General features: G+C 66.3%; 1 protein-coding gene across 8 annotated transcripts; it reads left to right on the forward strand.

Moving 5' to 3' along the window:
• Window positions 1-909: 909 nt before the first annotated feature.
• On the forward strand, window positions 910-16,292 carry FGFR3 (fibroblast growth factor receptor 3). Of its 8 annotated transcripts, none has more exons than XM_032253926.1 (18): window positions 910-1,057; window positions 1,444-1,661; window positions 6,873-7,142; window positions 7,390-7,455; window positions 8,914-9,083; window positions 9,170-9,293; window positions 9,372-9,562; window positions 10,463-10,613; window positions 11,873-12,069; window positions 12,361-12,506; window positions 12,883-13,004; window positions 13,080-13,190; window positions 13,269-13,459; window positions 13,571-13,693; window positions 13,770-13,840; window positions 14,049-14,186; window positions 14,328-14,433; window positions 14,606-16,292. In XM_032253926.1, exons 2-18 carry the CDS (start codon window positions 1,553-1,555, stop codon window positions 14,750-14,752), a joined length of 2,433 nt encoding a protein of 810 aa, XP_032109817.1. In that variant the 5' UTR covers window positions 910-1,057; window positions 1,444-1,552; the 3' UTR covers window positions 14,753-16,292. The 8 variants fall into 8 exon arrangements, with proteins under 8 accessions (XP_032109817.1, XP_032109818.1, XP_032109820.1 ...); XM_032253927.1 differs by having other exon boundaries at window positions 11,873-12,063; window positions 12,358-12,506; XM_032253929.1 differs by having other exon boundaries at window positions 11,873-12,063.
• The last annotated feature ends 831 nt before the right edge of the window (window positions 16,293-17,123 follow it).

Consider the following 17,123-nt stretch of genomic DNA (forward strand, 5'->3'; position numbering starts at 1 on the left):
ACTGGCTCCCATGGGCCCTGAACCTCCTTGGGCTTGCCTGGAGGTGGGAGCAGACGGCCTTTTCCTTGTGAGGGTGGACACAACAGTCATGTGGGATGAGGGGGCCCAGACAACCCCAGCGTGCCCCACAGGGCAGCACCTTCACGGGTCCCCGGCCCCTGCTCTGCATTCTAGGCCGGGTAGGAGGGCAGCCCTAGGCCTGTGTCCTCCTGGGGGGTGGGAAAAGGGGCCCCTCGGGCGGGGAACTCAGGCGGCTCAGCTGCTGGAGGCCCAGGTCAGTCAACGCAGCGTCTGCACCTCGTCAGGTAGGCAGGGCCGCCCGGGATGTCCCGGGCCTGCGGCGAACACCGGAGGCTGGGCTTGGAATGCGGTCCTGCCTCCTCCACCGGAGGAATTCCAGCTCAGGCCGCAGGGTTCAGCCTCCTGACATCCCGACCGCCACCGAGACCTCCCCTCTGAGCGCCTAAGCACAGCCCCAGGGGACCCGAGCCGCGCGCTGTGCAAACAGAGGCTGCGCTCGCGCTCCTTGCGCCCCGTGCCCGCCGCCCCCTGAGCCGCCCAGCGGTGCGACCGGGCCTCGCCCGCCAGCCCCGGCTCCCTCGCCCTCGAGACGGCCCGGCGCCCCCGCCGGCCACGCCCCTCGGATGCCCCGCCTCACACCCCGCCCCGAGGGGCGTGTCTGGCTCCCCAGCAGGGCGGGGAAGGGGGCGGAGCCTGGCCGGGGCGGGGCGGAGCCTGGCCGGGGCGGGGCGGAGCCTGGCCGGGGCGGGGCGGAGCCTGGCCGGGGCGGGGCGGGGTGGGTGGAGCCTGGTCGGGGCGGGGCCGCGGCGCGGACTGTTCCCCACTGGCTGCGGCGCGCGGGGCAACCCAAGCTCAGTACGCGGTGGTGGCGGCGGTGGCGGCCTCGCGGGCAGCTGGCGCCGCGCGGTCCTGCTCTGTGGGTCTCACGGACGCCCCGGCGGGCCGACGGCCGGAGGGCCCGGGCGGGAGCTGGGCCCGCTGACCCCGAGCCGGAGCGGGAGCCGAGCGTAGTGAGCCGGGCGCGGGCGCCCGCCAGGTCCGTGCTGGGGCCGGGCAGGCGCGCGAAGGGGTCCGGCGGGGCACGAGGAGGGGCCGGGGCGCGGCGGTCGCAGAGCCACAGCAGTCCCTGCCGCGGGTCGGGCCGGGGCGCCGGCTTCCCGCTCTGGAAAGTTTGCCGCCGCCGCCGCCGCCGCCGCCCTGGGAGAGCTATGCAGCAGCCAGGGAGGGAAGGGGGAGGAGGGAGGGACTGCGGCGGGGAGGAGGCGGCCGGCGCCAGGCGGCCCGGGAGCCCCGGGCGGCGGCGGCGGCGGCGGGCGGGGCGGCCGGGGGTCGGAGGGTCGGGGCGCCGGAGTCGGTCACCGCCGCTTCGTCCCTGCGCGGCCCTGCCCGCCCCGCTGACGCGCTGCCCTCCTCCTCCCGCAGCCTCTCGAGCGGCTCCCGCCTCCCGCCTCTCACCGGTGCCCGCGCGGGGCCGTGGGGGGCAGCATGCCCGCGAGCACCGCCTGAGGACGCCGCGGTCCCCGCCCCCGCCATGGGCGCCCCTGTCCGCGCCCTCGCGCTCTGCGTGGCCGTGGCCATCGTGGCTGGCGCCTCCTCGGAGTCCTTGGGCCCGGAGCAGCGCGTCGTGGGGCGAGCGGCAGGTAAGAAGAGACCCTCTAGGCCCGGGAGGGGCCGGCCTGTGCGGGCAGTGGCGTTGGGGACGGGAACCGGGCCCGGGTCGAACGGGGCGCGGGGTGGAAGTGAAGCCCCGGGATCAGCGCCCGGATTCCGTGGCCCCCTTCCAGGAGGGCACTCGTGGGGCTCCTGGAGTCACCGTCACCTCTCAGGTGCGAGGCTGCCGCGGGAAGCCAGGACGGGAGTCGGCGTCCGTCCGCAGCCCCGGTCCCCTGCGGCTCCCCAGCCCTGACCCTTCGGGAGGACGCGGGGGGGGGGCCGGTTTCCACGATTCTCGCTGTTCTTCGGGGTCTGCGCAGACGGAAAGTCCCCATTGTTGGCGTTCCCCTCCCCCGGGCCCCAGTTTGCGGCCAGCTTCGGCCAAAGCGAGAGGCCGGACTTCAGTGGGTGGGTGTGCGCGCGTCGGGGAAGCCTGGCCCCTGTACCCAGTGGCCCGCCCGACCGGGCTACAGCCTCCAGCGCCGCCGCTGCGGACCCTGCATCGTGCCCGGGGGCCGAGGGCGCTTCCCCGTAGGTGCGCGGGAGCTCCTGGCCGGCAAAGGGCGCGTGTCCCAGCGTCGCGGGGCCTTAGACCCAGGCTGGCGGTCCGGGTCCCGCGGGACATCGAGGGTCCGAAGGGAGGCCCCCCGGGCGAGGGGCGGGAAAGGGGTGCCCGGGCCGCCCTGCACACGCGCCACGGTTCCTTGAGGGCCAGTCCGAGCGCTCCAGCGCCGCCGCCCCGTCCACCCGCTGCCGGCTCGAGGCGGGCGAGGGGGGCGCACGGCCGAGCCCTGCGGCCGCGCGGAGGGAGGCCTTGGCCCGGTGAGTCGCGCCCCACCCGGGCCCCGGCCCGGGCCGGAACAGCCGCTCCTTTGTGCCTCGGCGCGGCCACAGACCGCGCATTGATGGCGGCGCGGCGGCTCGCGGGGAGGTGTGAGCCGCTGCGGTCGCGGCGGGCCGGGGAGGGCGCCCGGCGGGCCGAGGCAGATGGCGGCCGCCCCGCCCGCGCCCCCGCGCCCCTTTCTCCGGCAGCGGCTGCGGCCTCCCGGAACAATGTCATTTTTTTATGAATGAAAGTGGCCCGGCGCCTGAATGTGCGTGTCATTCAGCGGCGTGACAGGGGCCGTCGGGAGGTCAGCGCGCGCTTTTAGCGCCTGCTCTGGCGGCCCCGCTTCCAGGGGTGCTGGAGGGGCAGCCGCGGGGGGAGTCTGGCTCTCGCCTTAGCTTTCGCATTCGCATTTAGATAAAGATATTACTCCCCACGGTCGGGGAATGTCAGCCAGCCCCGGGGAGGGGCGGCGGCCGGGCTGCAAGCGGAGCCTCTCCCGGACTCCTGAGGGCGCGTGGGACCTCCCCCACCGGCTCCCAGAACGGGAAGCGCCGCAGCCGCTGGGCTGGCCTGCGCACCCAAGAGGCGCCCTCCCCTCTCCCCGCCCCCCGCCTGCACTGGAGCTGGTGAAACAGGTAGTGAGTTGATCAGTCAATAAACTTAATCCGGTTCCTTAACAAGATGGGCCGGGCAGTAAAAATACAAAGACCTCGTGAAATGTACAGAGGTCTAGGATGGTGCTTGCCCAGGAACATAAATTATGGAGCCTGAGCTGGCAGGAGTCAAGGGCAGTGGGGAAGGTTTTGGCTGCTGGACTGCCTGGGCCACCGCATGCCCTGCCAGGGCAGCCTCCATCTCCCCAGGGGACCGTGTTCCTGGTTGGGACCTGGGGGACCCCTCCCCAGGGTGCAGGGAGATAGACAAGAGTCTGCTCTCTTAACAGCCGTGCCCCACCCAGGAGGGGTCTGGGGGTGCAGGGCCTTTCCCTAAGGTGCTGGTGGCCACCTCCTCTACCCCTCCTCCCCAGGGCTGGACTTTGAGCCGCGTGGGCCTCTGGGTGGTTCATTAACCCGGGCACAGCCTGGCCTCCGGGTCCTTGTTTGAGAGTAGCAACCCCTTGTTACCCACCCCCAGCCCTCAGGTCTCATTGGGGCTGGAACTGGGGCTGGGGCATCCCTTGTTACAGCTGAGCTTGGGTGGGAGCCCAGGAGCTTGGGGTCTCCTGGAGGATGGGGGTCCAAAGTCGCCCTGTCTAGAGAGGCAGCAGCCCTGACCTGAGTGATTCAGGAGTGAATGAGTGTGGAGTGGAGCCAGCTTTGGTGGGATGGGGGTGTTGGCCTGGACCTCCAGGCTGCCAGCCCAGGCTCGGGTACCCTCTTCAAACTTCGATTTCCCCACCTGTCCAAGAGAACCGATAGTGGCAGGCTGCTTGAAGGATTAGGCCTGAGAACTCTGGCGAGCTCTCATGAGCCTGCCCAGCTTCGGATCCCTATTTTCCTGTCTTTATTGTGAAACTGAAGAGGAATGTCTCCAGGTGGAGAGGAAGCAGGACTGGTCTCTTGCTTTTGGCTTCCAGGTCCTTCCAGGCACCCCCTCCTCCTCTTAGGCTGTTTTGTAGCCCTTACCTGGCAATACTTCCTGTACCCCAGAGAGCTGCAGAGCGCTTCATGTGCATCCAAAACCAGAACATGGGGTTCCCTGACCCCAGGCCCTCAACTTATCCCAAAACCCAAATAAACCCCTCGGGGTAGCCAGCTCTGGACTTGAGTCTGAATTTGGTCCTTGCTCTCTGGGGTCAATCCAAGGGGCTTATGATGGAGCAGCGTTCCCCCACCCTCTCACCCGGGCTCCCCACATGCGCTGGGCCTCCACTGCAGTGCCCCAGAACCTGGAGAAAGGTTCCCCAGGCCAGAGTGTGACTGTCACCAGCGCCCTGGCCTGATGGACATCAGTTCCGGGTCAAGGGACCCAGGGCAGGGAGTGCCCATTGCTCTTCCAGCCACTTAGTAGGGTGTGGTGGCCCCTGTGGCCTGTGAGGTAGGATTTTATATTGTGCCACAGTGTGGAAACTGAGGCACAGGACCAGTGAGTTGCAGAGTCGGGAGACTGTGACTGGGAAATGCTCCCCAGGTCCAGCATGGCCCTTTTGGGACACAGCAGAGGGCTGTTCCTAGCACGTGGGGCCCAGGTTGAGGTGGGCACTGTGTGGGGTCGTGATGCGTCAATGTGGGGGTGGTGCGGTTGTTGCCCCCTCCCCCGCCTTGGGTATGCAGGAGTTTTGTCTCTGGCGTGTGTGGGCACCAGTGCTTGTGTGGTGCCAGTGGGGTCCCCCTTTTGTTGGTCAAGAAAGAAATAACTCTTTTTGGGGCCGCTGGGGGGATGTAGCTGCCCCATGCCTGGCAGCTGGATGGAGCTTGGGGGCTCCACCCAACTGCTGACTCCCCCAGGGGAGTGAGGCCCTGAGCTCTCAGTGCCCCCCGCCCCTGTGCCCGTCTCACAGTCTTTCACCTGGTGTTCCCAGCCAGCCCCTGCTGGGGCGCCATGGCCTCTGCTGGCACCAAGCAGGCAGGCGGGGGGCATTCAGGGCTCCACCCTCCCCCCAACACGGGCAGATAGCCACCGCGTGGCTGGCCTGGGGCTGCTGTGTCCCCCGTCCCCGCTGGACCAGGCTGAAGCGAATACTTGTGCACATGGCTTGACCTGTTGTCGCCACCCAGACCAAACCGGAACCAGCCGGCTGTTGCCTTTGGGCCAGGGCCTGCAGCTGAGGCTGCCACGACCAGCCTGTTCTCGGCCTTCTGGGGGGCCTCAGGCAGCTCCCAGCTCTGGGTGGTCCCCACAAGACACTGGCCAGGGCCAGAGGGCTGGAGGTCAGGCCAGGCGCCCCTCTGACTGTGGGGTTCTCACAGGGGTAGTCCAGGACCTGTGGGTCCCTGTGGGGTGAGGGCTCCCTCGGATGCTTCCGGGGATGAGTGTGGCCCTTCCGGTTGGCAGGGTCACGCTGGGTACTGGGGGTGTGCGGCCGGCTTCGGTGGGTCGGGCAGAATCGGGCCTGGCCAGGCAGCCAGGGACTGGTGTGGCCAGCGCGGGCAGCTGGGCCCCCAAATCTAGGCCAGGCGTCAGCAGAATGACAAGTGATGGTGCAAGCGGCCCAGCTGGGTCTGAAGGAGGAGGCTGCCTGGGGGACCACCCACCCCCGCCCCGGCCCCAAGCCCAGGCCACCCGCCTGCAGGCATTGTCTGACCTGGCAGGAGGCCTGGGGGTGATGGTCCCCCAGCCCTGCCTGTGGTGTGTCCTTGGGTCACAGGCTTTGGTGGCCCTTGGGAACTGGGGAGCTACTGGGCAGGGGGAGGGGGCCAGGGCCACCTGCACATCTGCCCTGTGGGTGGGCCCCCGCCCCAGCTTCTCAGCCCCTGGGGAGGGTCCGGGGCTGTTGACCCGCCCTGCGGCCCCAGCTCCAGTACTTCCGCCTGTGGCTCTCACAGCTTCCAGCCCCCAGCCTGGTCCTCTTCTGTGAGGGGGTCCCACTCCCAGCCCCCGGCCCGTGGACCCACCGGGCTGGCCCCGGCATCGTGTTGTACTTTGCTCTTCTCTGTGTGTTTTCTGTGGTGACCACTGTGTGGAGCTTACCCAGGAGCTGCAGGATGCAGAACCCTACCCATGCCAGGGAGCCCCCCGCCCTTGCCCTGCTGCCTCGCACTGCTCCAGCCTGGCTCTGCCTGGTGAACCTGCGCACTGCTCCCCGGCTTCGTCCACACGGCCGTCTGACCCTGCACTTCCTTTCTCGTCCCTTCTGTTCCCTTGCTGTCCATCTGAACTGTGCCTCAGGCACATATAGGGTGTGGGGGCTGCTGAGAGGGACCCCATCTGGGGTGCATCTGCACTGCCAGGGGGGTGGCTGGCCACCCTGGCACACCCTCTGAGTTCCATCTCAGCCGGGGGCCCCAAAGGGCAGCCTGTCCCCTTCGTCCCCAGCACCTGTGGCCGTGGTGCCACCTGTGAGCCACGCATGGATTTTATGTTTCAAAGCAACTGAACAAATCAAAAGAACGAAGAGTCGCACTCTGTGGCGCTTTGAGATTTGAATTCTCCGTGTCCATAAGTGAAGCTTTGTGGCGCTGCGGCCCGGGTTGGCTGCGGCTTGTGTGGGGATGGCGGCTGCCACACCGAGGCAGACCCAAGTCCTTGGCACAGGGACCGGCTGGCAAGGCTTAAGATAAGAGACCTCTGGCCCTTTTGGGGCTCAGCTCCAGCCCTGGCCTGGTGGGACCTCAGCTCTGGGTCAGGGCCGCCAAGGCCCCCACTGCTGTGTCTGGAAAGGTGCCGGGTTTGGGGGTGCCTGCCTCATGGTCGCGGGTCTCGCCCGCAGAGGTCCCAGGCCTGGAGCCCGGCCAGCAGGAGCAGTTGGTCTTCGGCAGCGGGGACACGGTGGAGCTGAGCTGTCCCCCGCCCGGGGGTGGTCCTGTGGGGCCCACGGTCTGGGTCAAGGATGGTGCAGGGCTGGTGCCCTCAGACCGCGTCGTGGTGGGGCCCCAGCGGCTGCTGGTGCTAAACGCCTCACAGGAGGACTCCGGGGCCTACAGCTGCCGGCAGCGCCTCACGCAGCGCGTGCTGTGTCGCTTCAGCGTGCGGGTGGCAGGTGAGCTTGGGGCCAGCCAGCTGCAGGAGGGAGTGGGCGCTGGGTTCCCTGAGTCCCCACGGGGACCGAGAGCCGCTGAGTGTCTCGGCCATGTGGCTGCAGCACCCCTGCCCCAAGGGTCGTTGGTGGAGGGGAAGGCGCCCCAGGAAGTGCTGCCTGGATGGGGGACCCTGTCCCACCTGGGAGGGGCACCTGGGGGCCTCCTGGGGCAGGTCGGGCACTGGAAGCGGCCGTCTCTGCCTTGTAGATGTTCCATCTTCAGGAGATGATGAAGACGGGGAGGACGAGGCTGAGGACACAGGTGCGGACACAGGTGGGAGCAGGGTCTAGGGTTCAGGCCGGCCGGGGTGGGGCCTGTTGCCACCGCCAAGCCCTGCCCTCCACAAGCAGCTGAGGGACCGAGGTTCCTGGGGTCACCCCGAAGGTCAGGTCCCCTCAGGATGCAGGAGGGGCTGGGCCACTGAGATGGCTCTGGTCGCCTGGCTCTGGCTCCCTGGTGGCAGGGCTGGGGTGTGAAGGGACACCTGTGTTGCAGATAGGGAGACTGAGGCACAGGGCCCTGGGGGTTCCAGGAGCTGGAGGAGGCCAGGGCTGGCCTGTGGGGCTCTGGTGCTGGCTGTGGGTAAGGTGGGCGCAGCAGGGCAGGGCACTCAGGTGGCTGCCGTGGGGTGGATGGGCCCAGGGTGAGGGCACAAGGGGCACCTGGCCACAACCAGTGGCGGGAGGGTGGCCTGCGGCTGTGGGAACGCAGTCAGGGACGCTGACCGGTGTTCCGGCCTGGAATAGTGAAGGGGAACTTTGCCCACTTGGAGGGCGGGGAGGGGGCCTTCTGGTTTGGGAAGAAGCTTGAAGTGAGTGTCGTGGCACGATGTGGGGGCAGTTACGACAGGACTGGTGGTGTGTGGGCTGGATCCCTGGGCCAGTGGGTGAGCGGGTGAGGAGGGGAGGCTGAGTCCATGAGAGACTGAGCTAGGGTAACTCCCCCCGGGGTCTCAAGGAGGCCTGGGAGGGAGCTCAGCACCACGGGGCTGCCTCCTCCCAGCCTTTGTCCACGCTGCATCTTGCAGTGCTCCTGATGGGCGTGTCCCTGAAGTGGGGTGGCAGTGAGGTCACCAAGGAGAGGGCTGCTTCCCTCCTGGAGGATGCCAGCCCAGCCTTGCCTGGAGTCCCTGCAGGAAGGCAGCCCCAGCCCCAGCCTCAAGGAAGGAGATAAACCAGTTGGGCTGTGAGGGAGGGGTGGTGGGAGCCCCGTATGCCGAGGTGGGAGGAGGCAGGGTCTCCAGAGTGTCACCATCTCTGGGTGCCCGCCAGACCTGGAGCGCCGCAGAGGGTGGCCTGGGGTCTCTGATTCCCGTGGGCCCACGCTGCCCAGCTGCCTCCAGGGCTCCTGGTTTTTCAGGGGACTGGGACTCCTTTCCTGGTGAACTGCTCTGAGGTCCTGGCTTATCCATGAGACAAGCCAGGCAGGCCTGGCCCCTGGCACGCCTCTCTGGGCGGGTGGGCTCCCTGGACCACGCCCTGTGCCCCGCGGCTTCACAAGCCCAGGGAGAGCACCCTGGAGGGGAGGGAGGGGACACATGGCCCAGCTCTGAGAAAGCCCCAGGGTGGGGACATGGTATGGACACTCCTGGGAGCCTCATCCCATCCTCTTCCCTACAAAGGAGGGGAAACTGAGGCTGGGGTGGGTAGGGGCAGCTTTGGGAACGGTATTGGTCAGAGGGGGCTCTGCTCCCACTTGGGTTATGGCCTTCACGGGCACCTCGGCCAGCAGGGGCCCCTTACTGGACTCGGCCGGAGCGGATGGACAAGAAGCTGCTGGCCGTGCCGGCTGCCAACACCGTCCGCTTCCGCTGCCCGGCCGCCGGCAACCCCACTCCCTCCATCTCCTGGCTGAAGAACGGCAAGGAGTTCCGCGGCGAGCATCGCATTGGAGGCATCAAGGTGGGTGCCGGGGTGGCTCTGGGCCTGGGGGGGCACGTGGGTTCCCTCTGCTCACCTGTGGCCCGCTCACCGGTGACTCGCTGCAGCTGCGGCACCAGCAGTGGAGCCTGGTCATGGAGAGCGTGGTGCCTTCGGACCGCGGCAACTACACCTGCGTGGTGGAGAACAAGTTCGGCAGCATCCGGCAGACGTACACGCTGGACGTGCTGGGTGAGGGCGTGGGGCCGCATGGGGGCAGGGCTGGCAGCCCCGGAGGGGGCGGCCCCTGAGCGCCATCTGCCCCCACAGAGCGCTCCCCGCACCGGCCCATCCTGCAGGCGGGGCTGCCGGCCAACCAGACGGCGGTGCTGGGCAGCGACGTGGAGTTCCACTGCAAGGTGTACAGCGACGCACAGCCCCACATCCAGTGGCTCAAGCATGTGGAGGTGAACGGCAGCAAGGTGGGCCCCGACGGCACACCCTACGTCACCGTGCTCAAGGTGGGCCGCTGCTGGGGCTCCCAGGCTGGGGCTGCATGAGGATTTGGGCCTCGGGGTGGGAGCTTCAGGGGAAGAAGCTGTGGGGGTGCTTGTGGGGCCAAGTCTCAGCTACCTCACACCTTGGGGCCACAGGCAGCTGCGGCGGGACGTTTCTGTGGACGGCCCAGGGCCGCTGGAGCCCCTGACATGGAGGCGCCCGCAGGGGCCTCTTGGGTGGGCAAAGCTCAGGCAGCGATGGCGGCCCTGGACAGGGCAGTGGCCAAGCCCTCCAGGCTCCTCTGGACCTCAGAGGCGGTGGCCGAGCCCCAAGCTGGCTGATTGGCTGTCGTCAGCTGTGTGCAGTGAGACCAGGCTCACTGCCCGCCTCCCAAAGCCCTTAGCTTTGTTCCCACGGCTGCCGGGTGGGGGCCAGTGAGTTGGTACATTGCGACACTCAAAGCCCAGAGAGAAAAACCTCTGTTCAGAGAGGAGGGGGTCTGATGGGGGCAGGGAGCCGGTGCGGGGCAAGGGTGGAGTCCAGATCCCGCCTGGAGAGAAATACCTGTTCAGAGAGGAGAAGGTCTGATGGGGCCCGGAGTGGGCGTGGGGCAAGGGTGGAGTTCAGACCTTGCTTGGAGAGACCGCCTTGGGCCCTGTCCAGGGTACAGGTTCTGCAAGACCGCGGGGGAGGGCAGGCCAGTGGCCACGGCTGAGGGTCTGGGCTGGGTCCTTAGGATGGAGGCAGAGACGTACGTCCTGTGAAACCACAGCCACCGGGAAGTGCCTCCATGCCTCCTCCAGGCAGCTGTCCGGGCCTGCGCAGCCCAGCCTCCATCTGCCTCGGGGGTCTCCCACCTCCTGCCTCGTGCCCGGCGGGGCTGCCTCAGGGGCGTGCCTGAGCGGGGTCTCTTGTCCCCGCAGTCGTGGATCAGTGAGAGTGTGGAGGCCGACGCGCGCCTCCGCCTGGCCAATGTGTCGGAGCGGGACGGGGGCGAGTACCTCTGTCGAGCCACCAATTTCATAGGCGTGGCCGAGAAGGCCTTTTGGCTGAGCGTTCGCGGGCCCCGAGCAGGTAACGACTCTGTCCCATGCCGGCCGGTACAAGAGCTCCAGCTCCATGGCCCTGGCCGCGCGCCCCGCACACCCCGCACGCCCGGCCCTGCTCGCTCCCGACCCCGGCTCGTGCTGGCTCACGGCCACCTCAGCGAGGCTGGCAGCTCTGGCCTCCATGGTCACCTTCCGCTTCGGTGACCTGCTTCCAGCCCTGTGGCCTGTGCCGACCTTTCCCGCACGTCCACGCTCCCCCTCCCCAGGTGCCTGGTGCCCACCCGGCCCAGCCCAGTGCCGTCTGTGAGTGTCCCCTTCCGCCTCTCCCACCGGCTGCTGCCCACTCGCTTCTGCAGCCCACGTGTCCGTGTGTCTGTCCTCCACCTGCACCCGCCCGGCTCTGCGCTCACCCGCATGCTGCCTGCCTGCCCGCCTGCCGCTCACTGGGACAGAGGACTCGCCGGTGGAGGGGCCTGGCTTCGGGCTCGGTGCCGGTGGACCAGGCGGAGGGCCGCACGGTGGCGGCCAACCTGGCGGTCGAGGAGTTGGTGGTGGCGGCGTTTTCCTTGCAGCGGCTGGATCCTGCCGTGTGGACTTCGCGTGCCTGCAAGCCGGTGCTGGCGCTCGCCTATCGCTCTGCTCTCTCTTTGTAGACGGCGGGGGCTAACACCACCGACAAGGAGCTAGAGGTTCTGTCCTTGCACAACGTCACCTTTGAAGACGCTGGGGAGTACACCTGCCTGGCGGGCAATTCTATTGGCTTTTCCCATCACTCTGCGTGGCTGGTGGTGCTGCCAGGTACCAGCTTCTGCAGCTGCTGCTCTGCACTGTCGGGGACGCTGGCTTGGGACACGCCAGAGCCTCCAGGACAGAAGGGAACCCTGTGGCTGATGGGTGCCCCACTCCTCGATCCCTCACACTGGGCCCTGTGCCCGGTGTGAGGACAAAGTCGGCCCAACCAGTCCCAGACCTGGTCCTAGAGGGGCCCCACAGCCCCCTTGAGCCCCCTTCCCATCCGGGTCCCCAAAGGCCCCTCCTGTGGCTCTGGTGTCTCCCGGGTGCCTGGTGGCGGTGTGGGGCTGGCTGGCTCTGCTGGGCGCCTCCTCTCCAGGGTCTGGCCCTCTGTACTCATCGGTGTTTCTGACCACAAGATCCCCCCAGACAAGGGGGATGCTGAGGTTCTGAGCCCCCTCCCGCTCCCAGTGGTGCCTGCGGCTCTGGGCCAGGGGCACCCAGGGGGCCTGGGGGGGGCCCGGCCAGGCCTCAACGCCTGTGTCTTTGCAGCCGAGGAGGAGCTGGCGGAGGCTGACGAGGCGGGCAGTGTGTACGCAGGCATCCTCAGCTATGGGGTGGGCTTCTTCCTGTTCATCTTGGTGGTGGCGGCCGTGACGCTTTGCCGCCTGCGCAGCCCCCCCAAGAAAGGCCTGGGCTCCCCCACCGTCCACAAGATCTCCCGCTTCCCGCTCAAGCGACAGGTAACAGAAAGTAGATACCAGGTTCCGAGCTGCCTGCCCGCCCGGCCTCCGGAGCCCCCTCAGCCTCTGCTGGTCCCGGGCTGTGCAGCACCCTCTGCAGCCAGGCAGGCTCACTTCCCCTTGTCTCTGGTCACCATGTAGAGCCCAGGGTACTCTGAGGCACAAAGTGTTCTAATAGTCTTCATTCAACGCTGGTGGAAGTCAGAGCGCCCCCCTTCCAGCCCACAGCAACCCCTGGCTGCACCCCCACACCCTGTCCTCCACGCGGCGCCAACCTGCCCCTGCCGACCCAAGCAGGTGTCCCTGGAGTCCAACGCGTCCATGAGCTCCAACACGCCGCTGGTGCGAATTGCAAGGCTGTCCTCCGGGGAGGGCCCGGCGCTGGCCAACGTATCGGAGCTTGAGCTGCCCGCCGACCCCAAATGGGAGCTGTCCAGGGCCCGGTCAGTGGTGCTGAGGGCCAGCATGGGCTGTAGGGGCTCTGTGGTGGGGGTGAAACAGCAGGCAGGGACCGGCTGGGTTCAGGGGCATCAAGGACGTGGAAGATGTTGGAGATGTTCTTCTCTTTGGAGATGCTCCTGGGAGGGGTTCCTGGCAGGGACCGCCCCTCAAGATGCCCTGTCTGGAGAGGCAGCAGGGGCGAGAGGCTGGTGGGTGACAGTCTTCATCCTCGTGAGCAGGCTGCAGGATGAGCATGGAGGGCTTCCTGGTGGTGGAGGCTGTAGGCCTTAAGGGCTGGGCCAGGCTGGGGTGGGGACTGTGGCAGGCTGCCAGTGGGCGAGCTTGTATGCTCATGGGTCTCTCTGCCTCTGCTGCCAGGCTGACCCTGGGCAAGCCTCTCGGGGAGGGCTGCTTTGGCCAGGTGGTCATGGCGGAGGCCATCGGCATCGACAAGGACCGGGCCGCTAAACCCGTCACTGTAGCTGTGAAGATGCTGAAAGGTGAGAGGGCGGCCGGGGGTGCAGGGCAGGGCTGGGGGCACCACCGCCTGACACAGACCTTCTCTCCTTGCCCAGACGATGCCACGGACAAGGACCTGTCGGACCTGGTGTCGGAGATGGAGATGATGAAGATGATCGGGAAGCACAAGAACATCATCAACCTGCTGGGCGCCTGCACGCAGGGCGGTAGGTGTGCTGGGGCGGCGGTCCAGGCGGGCGGCCCTCCTGGGCCTGGCAGCGTCTCTGAGGAGCCCGTGCCCCCAGGGCCCCTCTACGTGCTGGTGGAGTATGCCGCCAAGGGCAACCTGCGGGAGTTCCTGCGGGCGCGGCGGCCCCCCGGCCTGGACTACTCCTTCGACACCTGCAAGCCGCCCGAGGAGCAGCTCACCTTCAAGGACCTGGTGTCCTGTGCCTACCAGGTGGCCCGGGGCATGGAGTACCTGGCCTCCCAGAAGGTGAGCAGGGCAGCAGGTGTGGGTGGAGTGGGCTGGGCACGGACGGCCCTGCCATTCTGGGAGCAATGGGAGAGGCGTCAAGGCTTCAGCCCTGCCCCCACCCCTTCCCAGTGCATCCACAGGGACCTGGCCGCCCGCAATGTGTTGGTGACCGAGGACAACGTGATGAAGATCGCCGACTTCGGGCTGGCCCGAGATGTGCACAACCTCGACTACTACAAGAAGACCACCAACGTGAGCCCGGCCCGCGGGGTGGGGGCGGGCATGCCTGGGGCGCCCGGTGCCAACACTGCCTTCCCACCCCTGCCAGGGCCGGCTGCCTGTGAAGTGGATGGCGCCTGAGGCCTTATTTGACCGCGTCTACACCCACCAGAGTGACGTGTATGTGTCCTACAGACCCCGGTCTCGAGTGGAGGCGGGAACTGGGCAGAGCTGGGACCCAGCTGCAGCCCCACGCGTGTGCCCTGGGGCTCTTGGGCCTGGTCTCTACCCCTCCGGGGGCAGCAGCCCTGGCCGGTTCCCCTGGTGCCCGCCCAGGTGTCTGTCTTGGGGAGGTCTCAGGACAGTCTGACCTTGTGTCTCCCAACAGCTGGTCCTTTGGGGTCCTGCTCTGGGAGATCTTCACACTGGGGGGCTCCCCGTACCCCGGCATCCCTGTGGAGGAACTCTTCAAGCTGCTGAAGGAGGGCCACCGCATGGACAAGCCCGCCAACTGCACGCACGACCTGTAAGCGGCACCCCGGTCCTCCCCTGGGTCCTCCGGGGTGTGGTGGACATGGGGGCCTTATGGGGCTGGCGGGGGAGGGACTGGCAGCCTGAGGCTATGCCTGAATGAGATGGGGGCCGTGCCTGAGCGCCCTGCCCGCAGGTACATGATCATGCGGGAGTGCTGGCACGCGGCGCCCTCGCAGAGGCCCACCTTCAAGCAGCTGGTGGAGGACCTGGACCGCATCCTCACTGTGACATCCACCGACGTGAGTGCCGGCCCTGGGCTGTTGCCGCTCCCCTACCCCCCGCCCCACCCTGGCCACCCTGCCCCCAGAATGCTGAGGTGTGGGGCGGTCCTCTGGGGCGCAGCCTGGGCACAGCGGTGGCTGTGGGAAGAGGCGCTTTGTGCGACAGCACTCACCGTGCCTTCCGCGGCAGGAGTACCTGGACCTGTCGGCGCCCTTCGAGCAGTACTCCCCCGGCGGCCAGGACACCCCCAGCTCCAGCTCCTCAGGGGACGACTCCGTGTTCACCCATGACCTGCTGCCCCCGGCCCCACCCAGTAGTGGGGGCCCGCGGACGTGAAGGGCCACCTGTCCCCAACAATGTGAGGGGTCCCTAGCAGCCCACCCTGCTGCTGTTGCACAGCCACTCCCTGGCACGAGACTCAGTCCGGTGGGACAGACGGCCACACAGAGCTTTGGTCTTTGTGCATGCGCGCGCATCTTGTGGCCTCTGGCTGCAGAGGTCCCCTGGGTGTCCCCGCTGCTGTGCAACGGCCTCCTGACTGGTGCCGAAGCACCGAGGGGCCTTTGTTCTGGGGTCACCCAGTGCGGAATGTAAGTGGGCCCACCCTGTGGGACCCCCGTGGGGCAGGGAGCTGGGCCTGACGTGACCCTGGCCTCTGCCCCTGCACTGTGGGACATCACAGGGTGGGCTTCTGGCCCTCCCACACCCAAAGCTGAGCCTGCAGGGAAGCCCCACGTGTCGAGCACCTTGTGCCTGGGGGTGTTAGTGGCTCTGCCCCCCACCTCCAGGCTTTCCTCGTTCCCACCCTGCCCCTCAAAGACTGAAATTACGGGTACCTGAAGGTGGGAGCCTTTACCTTTTATCCAAAAGGTTTATTCCAGAAACTAGTGTACATTTCTATAAATAGATGCTGTGTATATGATATATATACATACATATATATAAAGTATATGGAAGAGCAGCCTAGTACAATGGAGGCCCTTGGCCCTGGGGTCGCAGGAGGCAGGCATGGCCCCGGGCTGTGGGGGAGGCCTCAGGGGTCTCACACATGCAAGCAGAGGAGCAGGGCCTTTTCTGGCACTGCAGTTTCAACAATTGAACCTGGACCTGTGTATTTGTAAAGCTATTTATGGGCCCCTGGCACCCTTGTTCCTGCACCCCAACACTTGTAGCATTTAGCCAGCCACATGGCGGAGAGGTTTAATTTTTAACTTATTAACAGCCAAGAAGGCTTATCCCGCCTACAGAGGGACGGCAAGAGTGTGCGTCCAGCCTGCCAAGGGGCTGGAGGATCCCCTCTGAGCCTAGAAGGTGGCTCATAGTTGGAGGGGATGCTGGTAAGGATATTTTATTTCCTTTGTCCTCCTTTTGCAGGAGAATTAGATTTCTATAGGATTTTTTTTTAGGAGATTTATTTTTTGGACTTCAAAGCAAGCTGGTATTTTTCACACAAATTCCTCTAATTGCTGCGTGTCCCAGGCGGGGAGCTGGTTTCCAGGGAGGGGCCGGCCCTGTGTGCAGGTTCAGATGTTATTAGATGTTACAAGTTTATATATATCTATATATATAATTTATTGAGTTTTTACAAGATGTAGACTTAACACTTCTTACGCAATGCTTCTAGAGTTTTATAGCCCAGACTGCTACCTTTCAGAGCTTGGAGGGAAGCCGTGATTTCAGTTGGTCTTTCTGTTCTGTTACGGGGCTGAGTCAGGGCGGCTGTCCCTTGCTTGCCTGCAGGGCCATGGCTCAGGGTGGTCTCTTCCTGGGGCCCAGTGCTTGGTGGCCAGAGGTGTCACCCAAACTGGCAGGTGTGATTTTGTTAACCCATCGACGAACTTTCCAAAAAATAAAGAGACGCCTGGTTCCTAACCTGGCTGTGTGCTTTCTGTGTGTCCAGTTGTTCTGGGATAGGGGAGTGAGGGCCGGTGGGTGGTCCCAGCTGCGCTGGGCGGTCCCAGCTGTGCCGGGCGGATGCTGGCACAGCACCGCAGGTCACTGGTGTTCTGGGAGCCTCCATGGCAAGGAGTGTGTATGAGGGGCCTGGTGAGAGGGAGCAGGTTCCTGAGGTGGTGGGGGGGGGGTGGTCCTGTCTCTTCATCAACCCACCCCTGGCATCCGCCTTCCCAGTCAACTGGGGAGCTTTCTAGGTATCCCCCCACCCTACCACTTGGAACCAAAAGTAAGCAAAGCCCTCATGGGCCCCTGGGGGCTATACGGGTGGCCCCTCCTCCAGGTTAGCTCTCTGCCCTCCCAGGCCAGGTGACCAGTGCCCCCACTGCCTGGGTTGCCCACCGTGACACATGCATCTTTGCGTGCTGATGGATGTGCCAAGAACCCAGAGATGGAAATGGACCCTTGCCCAAGTTCATAGCCCCAGCAATGTGGGAGGACCACATGGTGACAGCAAGTCTGGGAAGGCTTCCTGGAGGAGGCGTGCCATCTCTCCTGACTCCCTACCATCCCCTCTGCTATCCTCCCTCTCTTGTCCTCCCCTCTGCTCTCCCCACTTCTACTGTCCTCTCCTCTGCTCCTCTCCTCTGCTGTCTTCTGCCATCCTCCTCCTCTCCTCTCCCCATCCCCTCTGCTGTCCTCCCTCTGCTCTGCCCTCCTTTGCTTTTCTCCCCTCTGCCGTCCTCCTCCCTCTGGTATCCTCCCCTCTGCGGTCCTCCTCCCTCTGCCGTCCTCCCTCTGCCGTCCTCCTCCC

The sequence above is a fragment of the Sapajus apella genome, unplaced genomic scaffold (assembly GCF_009761245.1).
Source record: "Sapajus apella isolate SASKATOON/1434 unplaced genomic scaffold, GSC_monkey_1.0 scaffold85, whole genome shotgun sequence".
Lineage (NCBI taxonomy): Eukaryota > Metazoa > Chordata > Mammalia > Primates > Cebidae > Sapajus > Sapajus apella.

Excerpts from the sequence above, each read along its gene's own strand:
- FGFR3 (XM_032253926.1), top strand. The coding sequence starts at position 1,553 with ATGGGCGCCCCTGTCCGCGCCCTCGCGCTCTGCGTGGCCGTGGCCATC. Across the intron at positions 7,143-7,389 it reads CTTCAGCGTGCGGGTGGCAG|ATGTTCCATCTTCAGGAGAT; the intron begins GTGAGCTTGGGG and ends TCTGCCTTGTAG. Across the intron at positions 14,187-14,327 it reads GCCAACTGCACGCACGACCT|GTACATGATCATGCGGGAGT; the intron begins GTAAGCGGCACC and ends CCCTGCCCGCAG.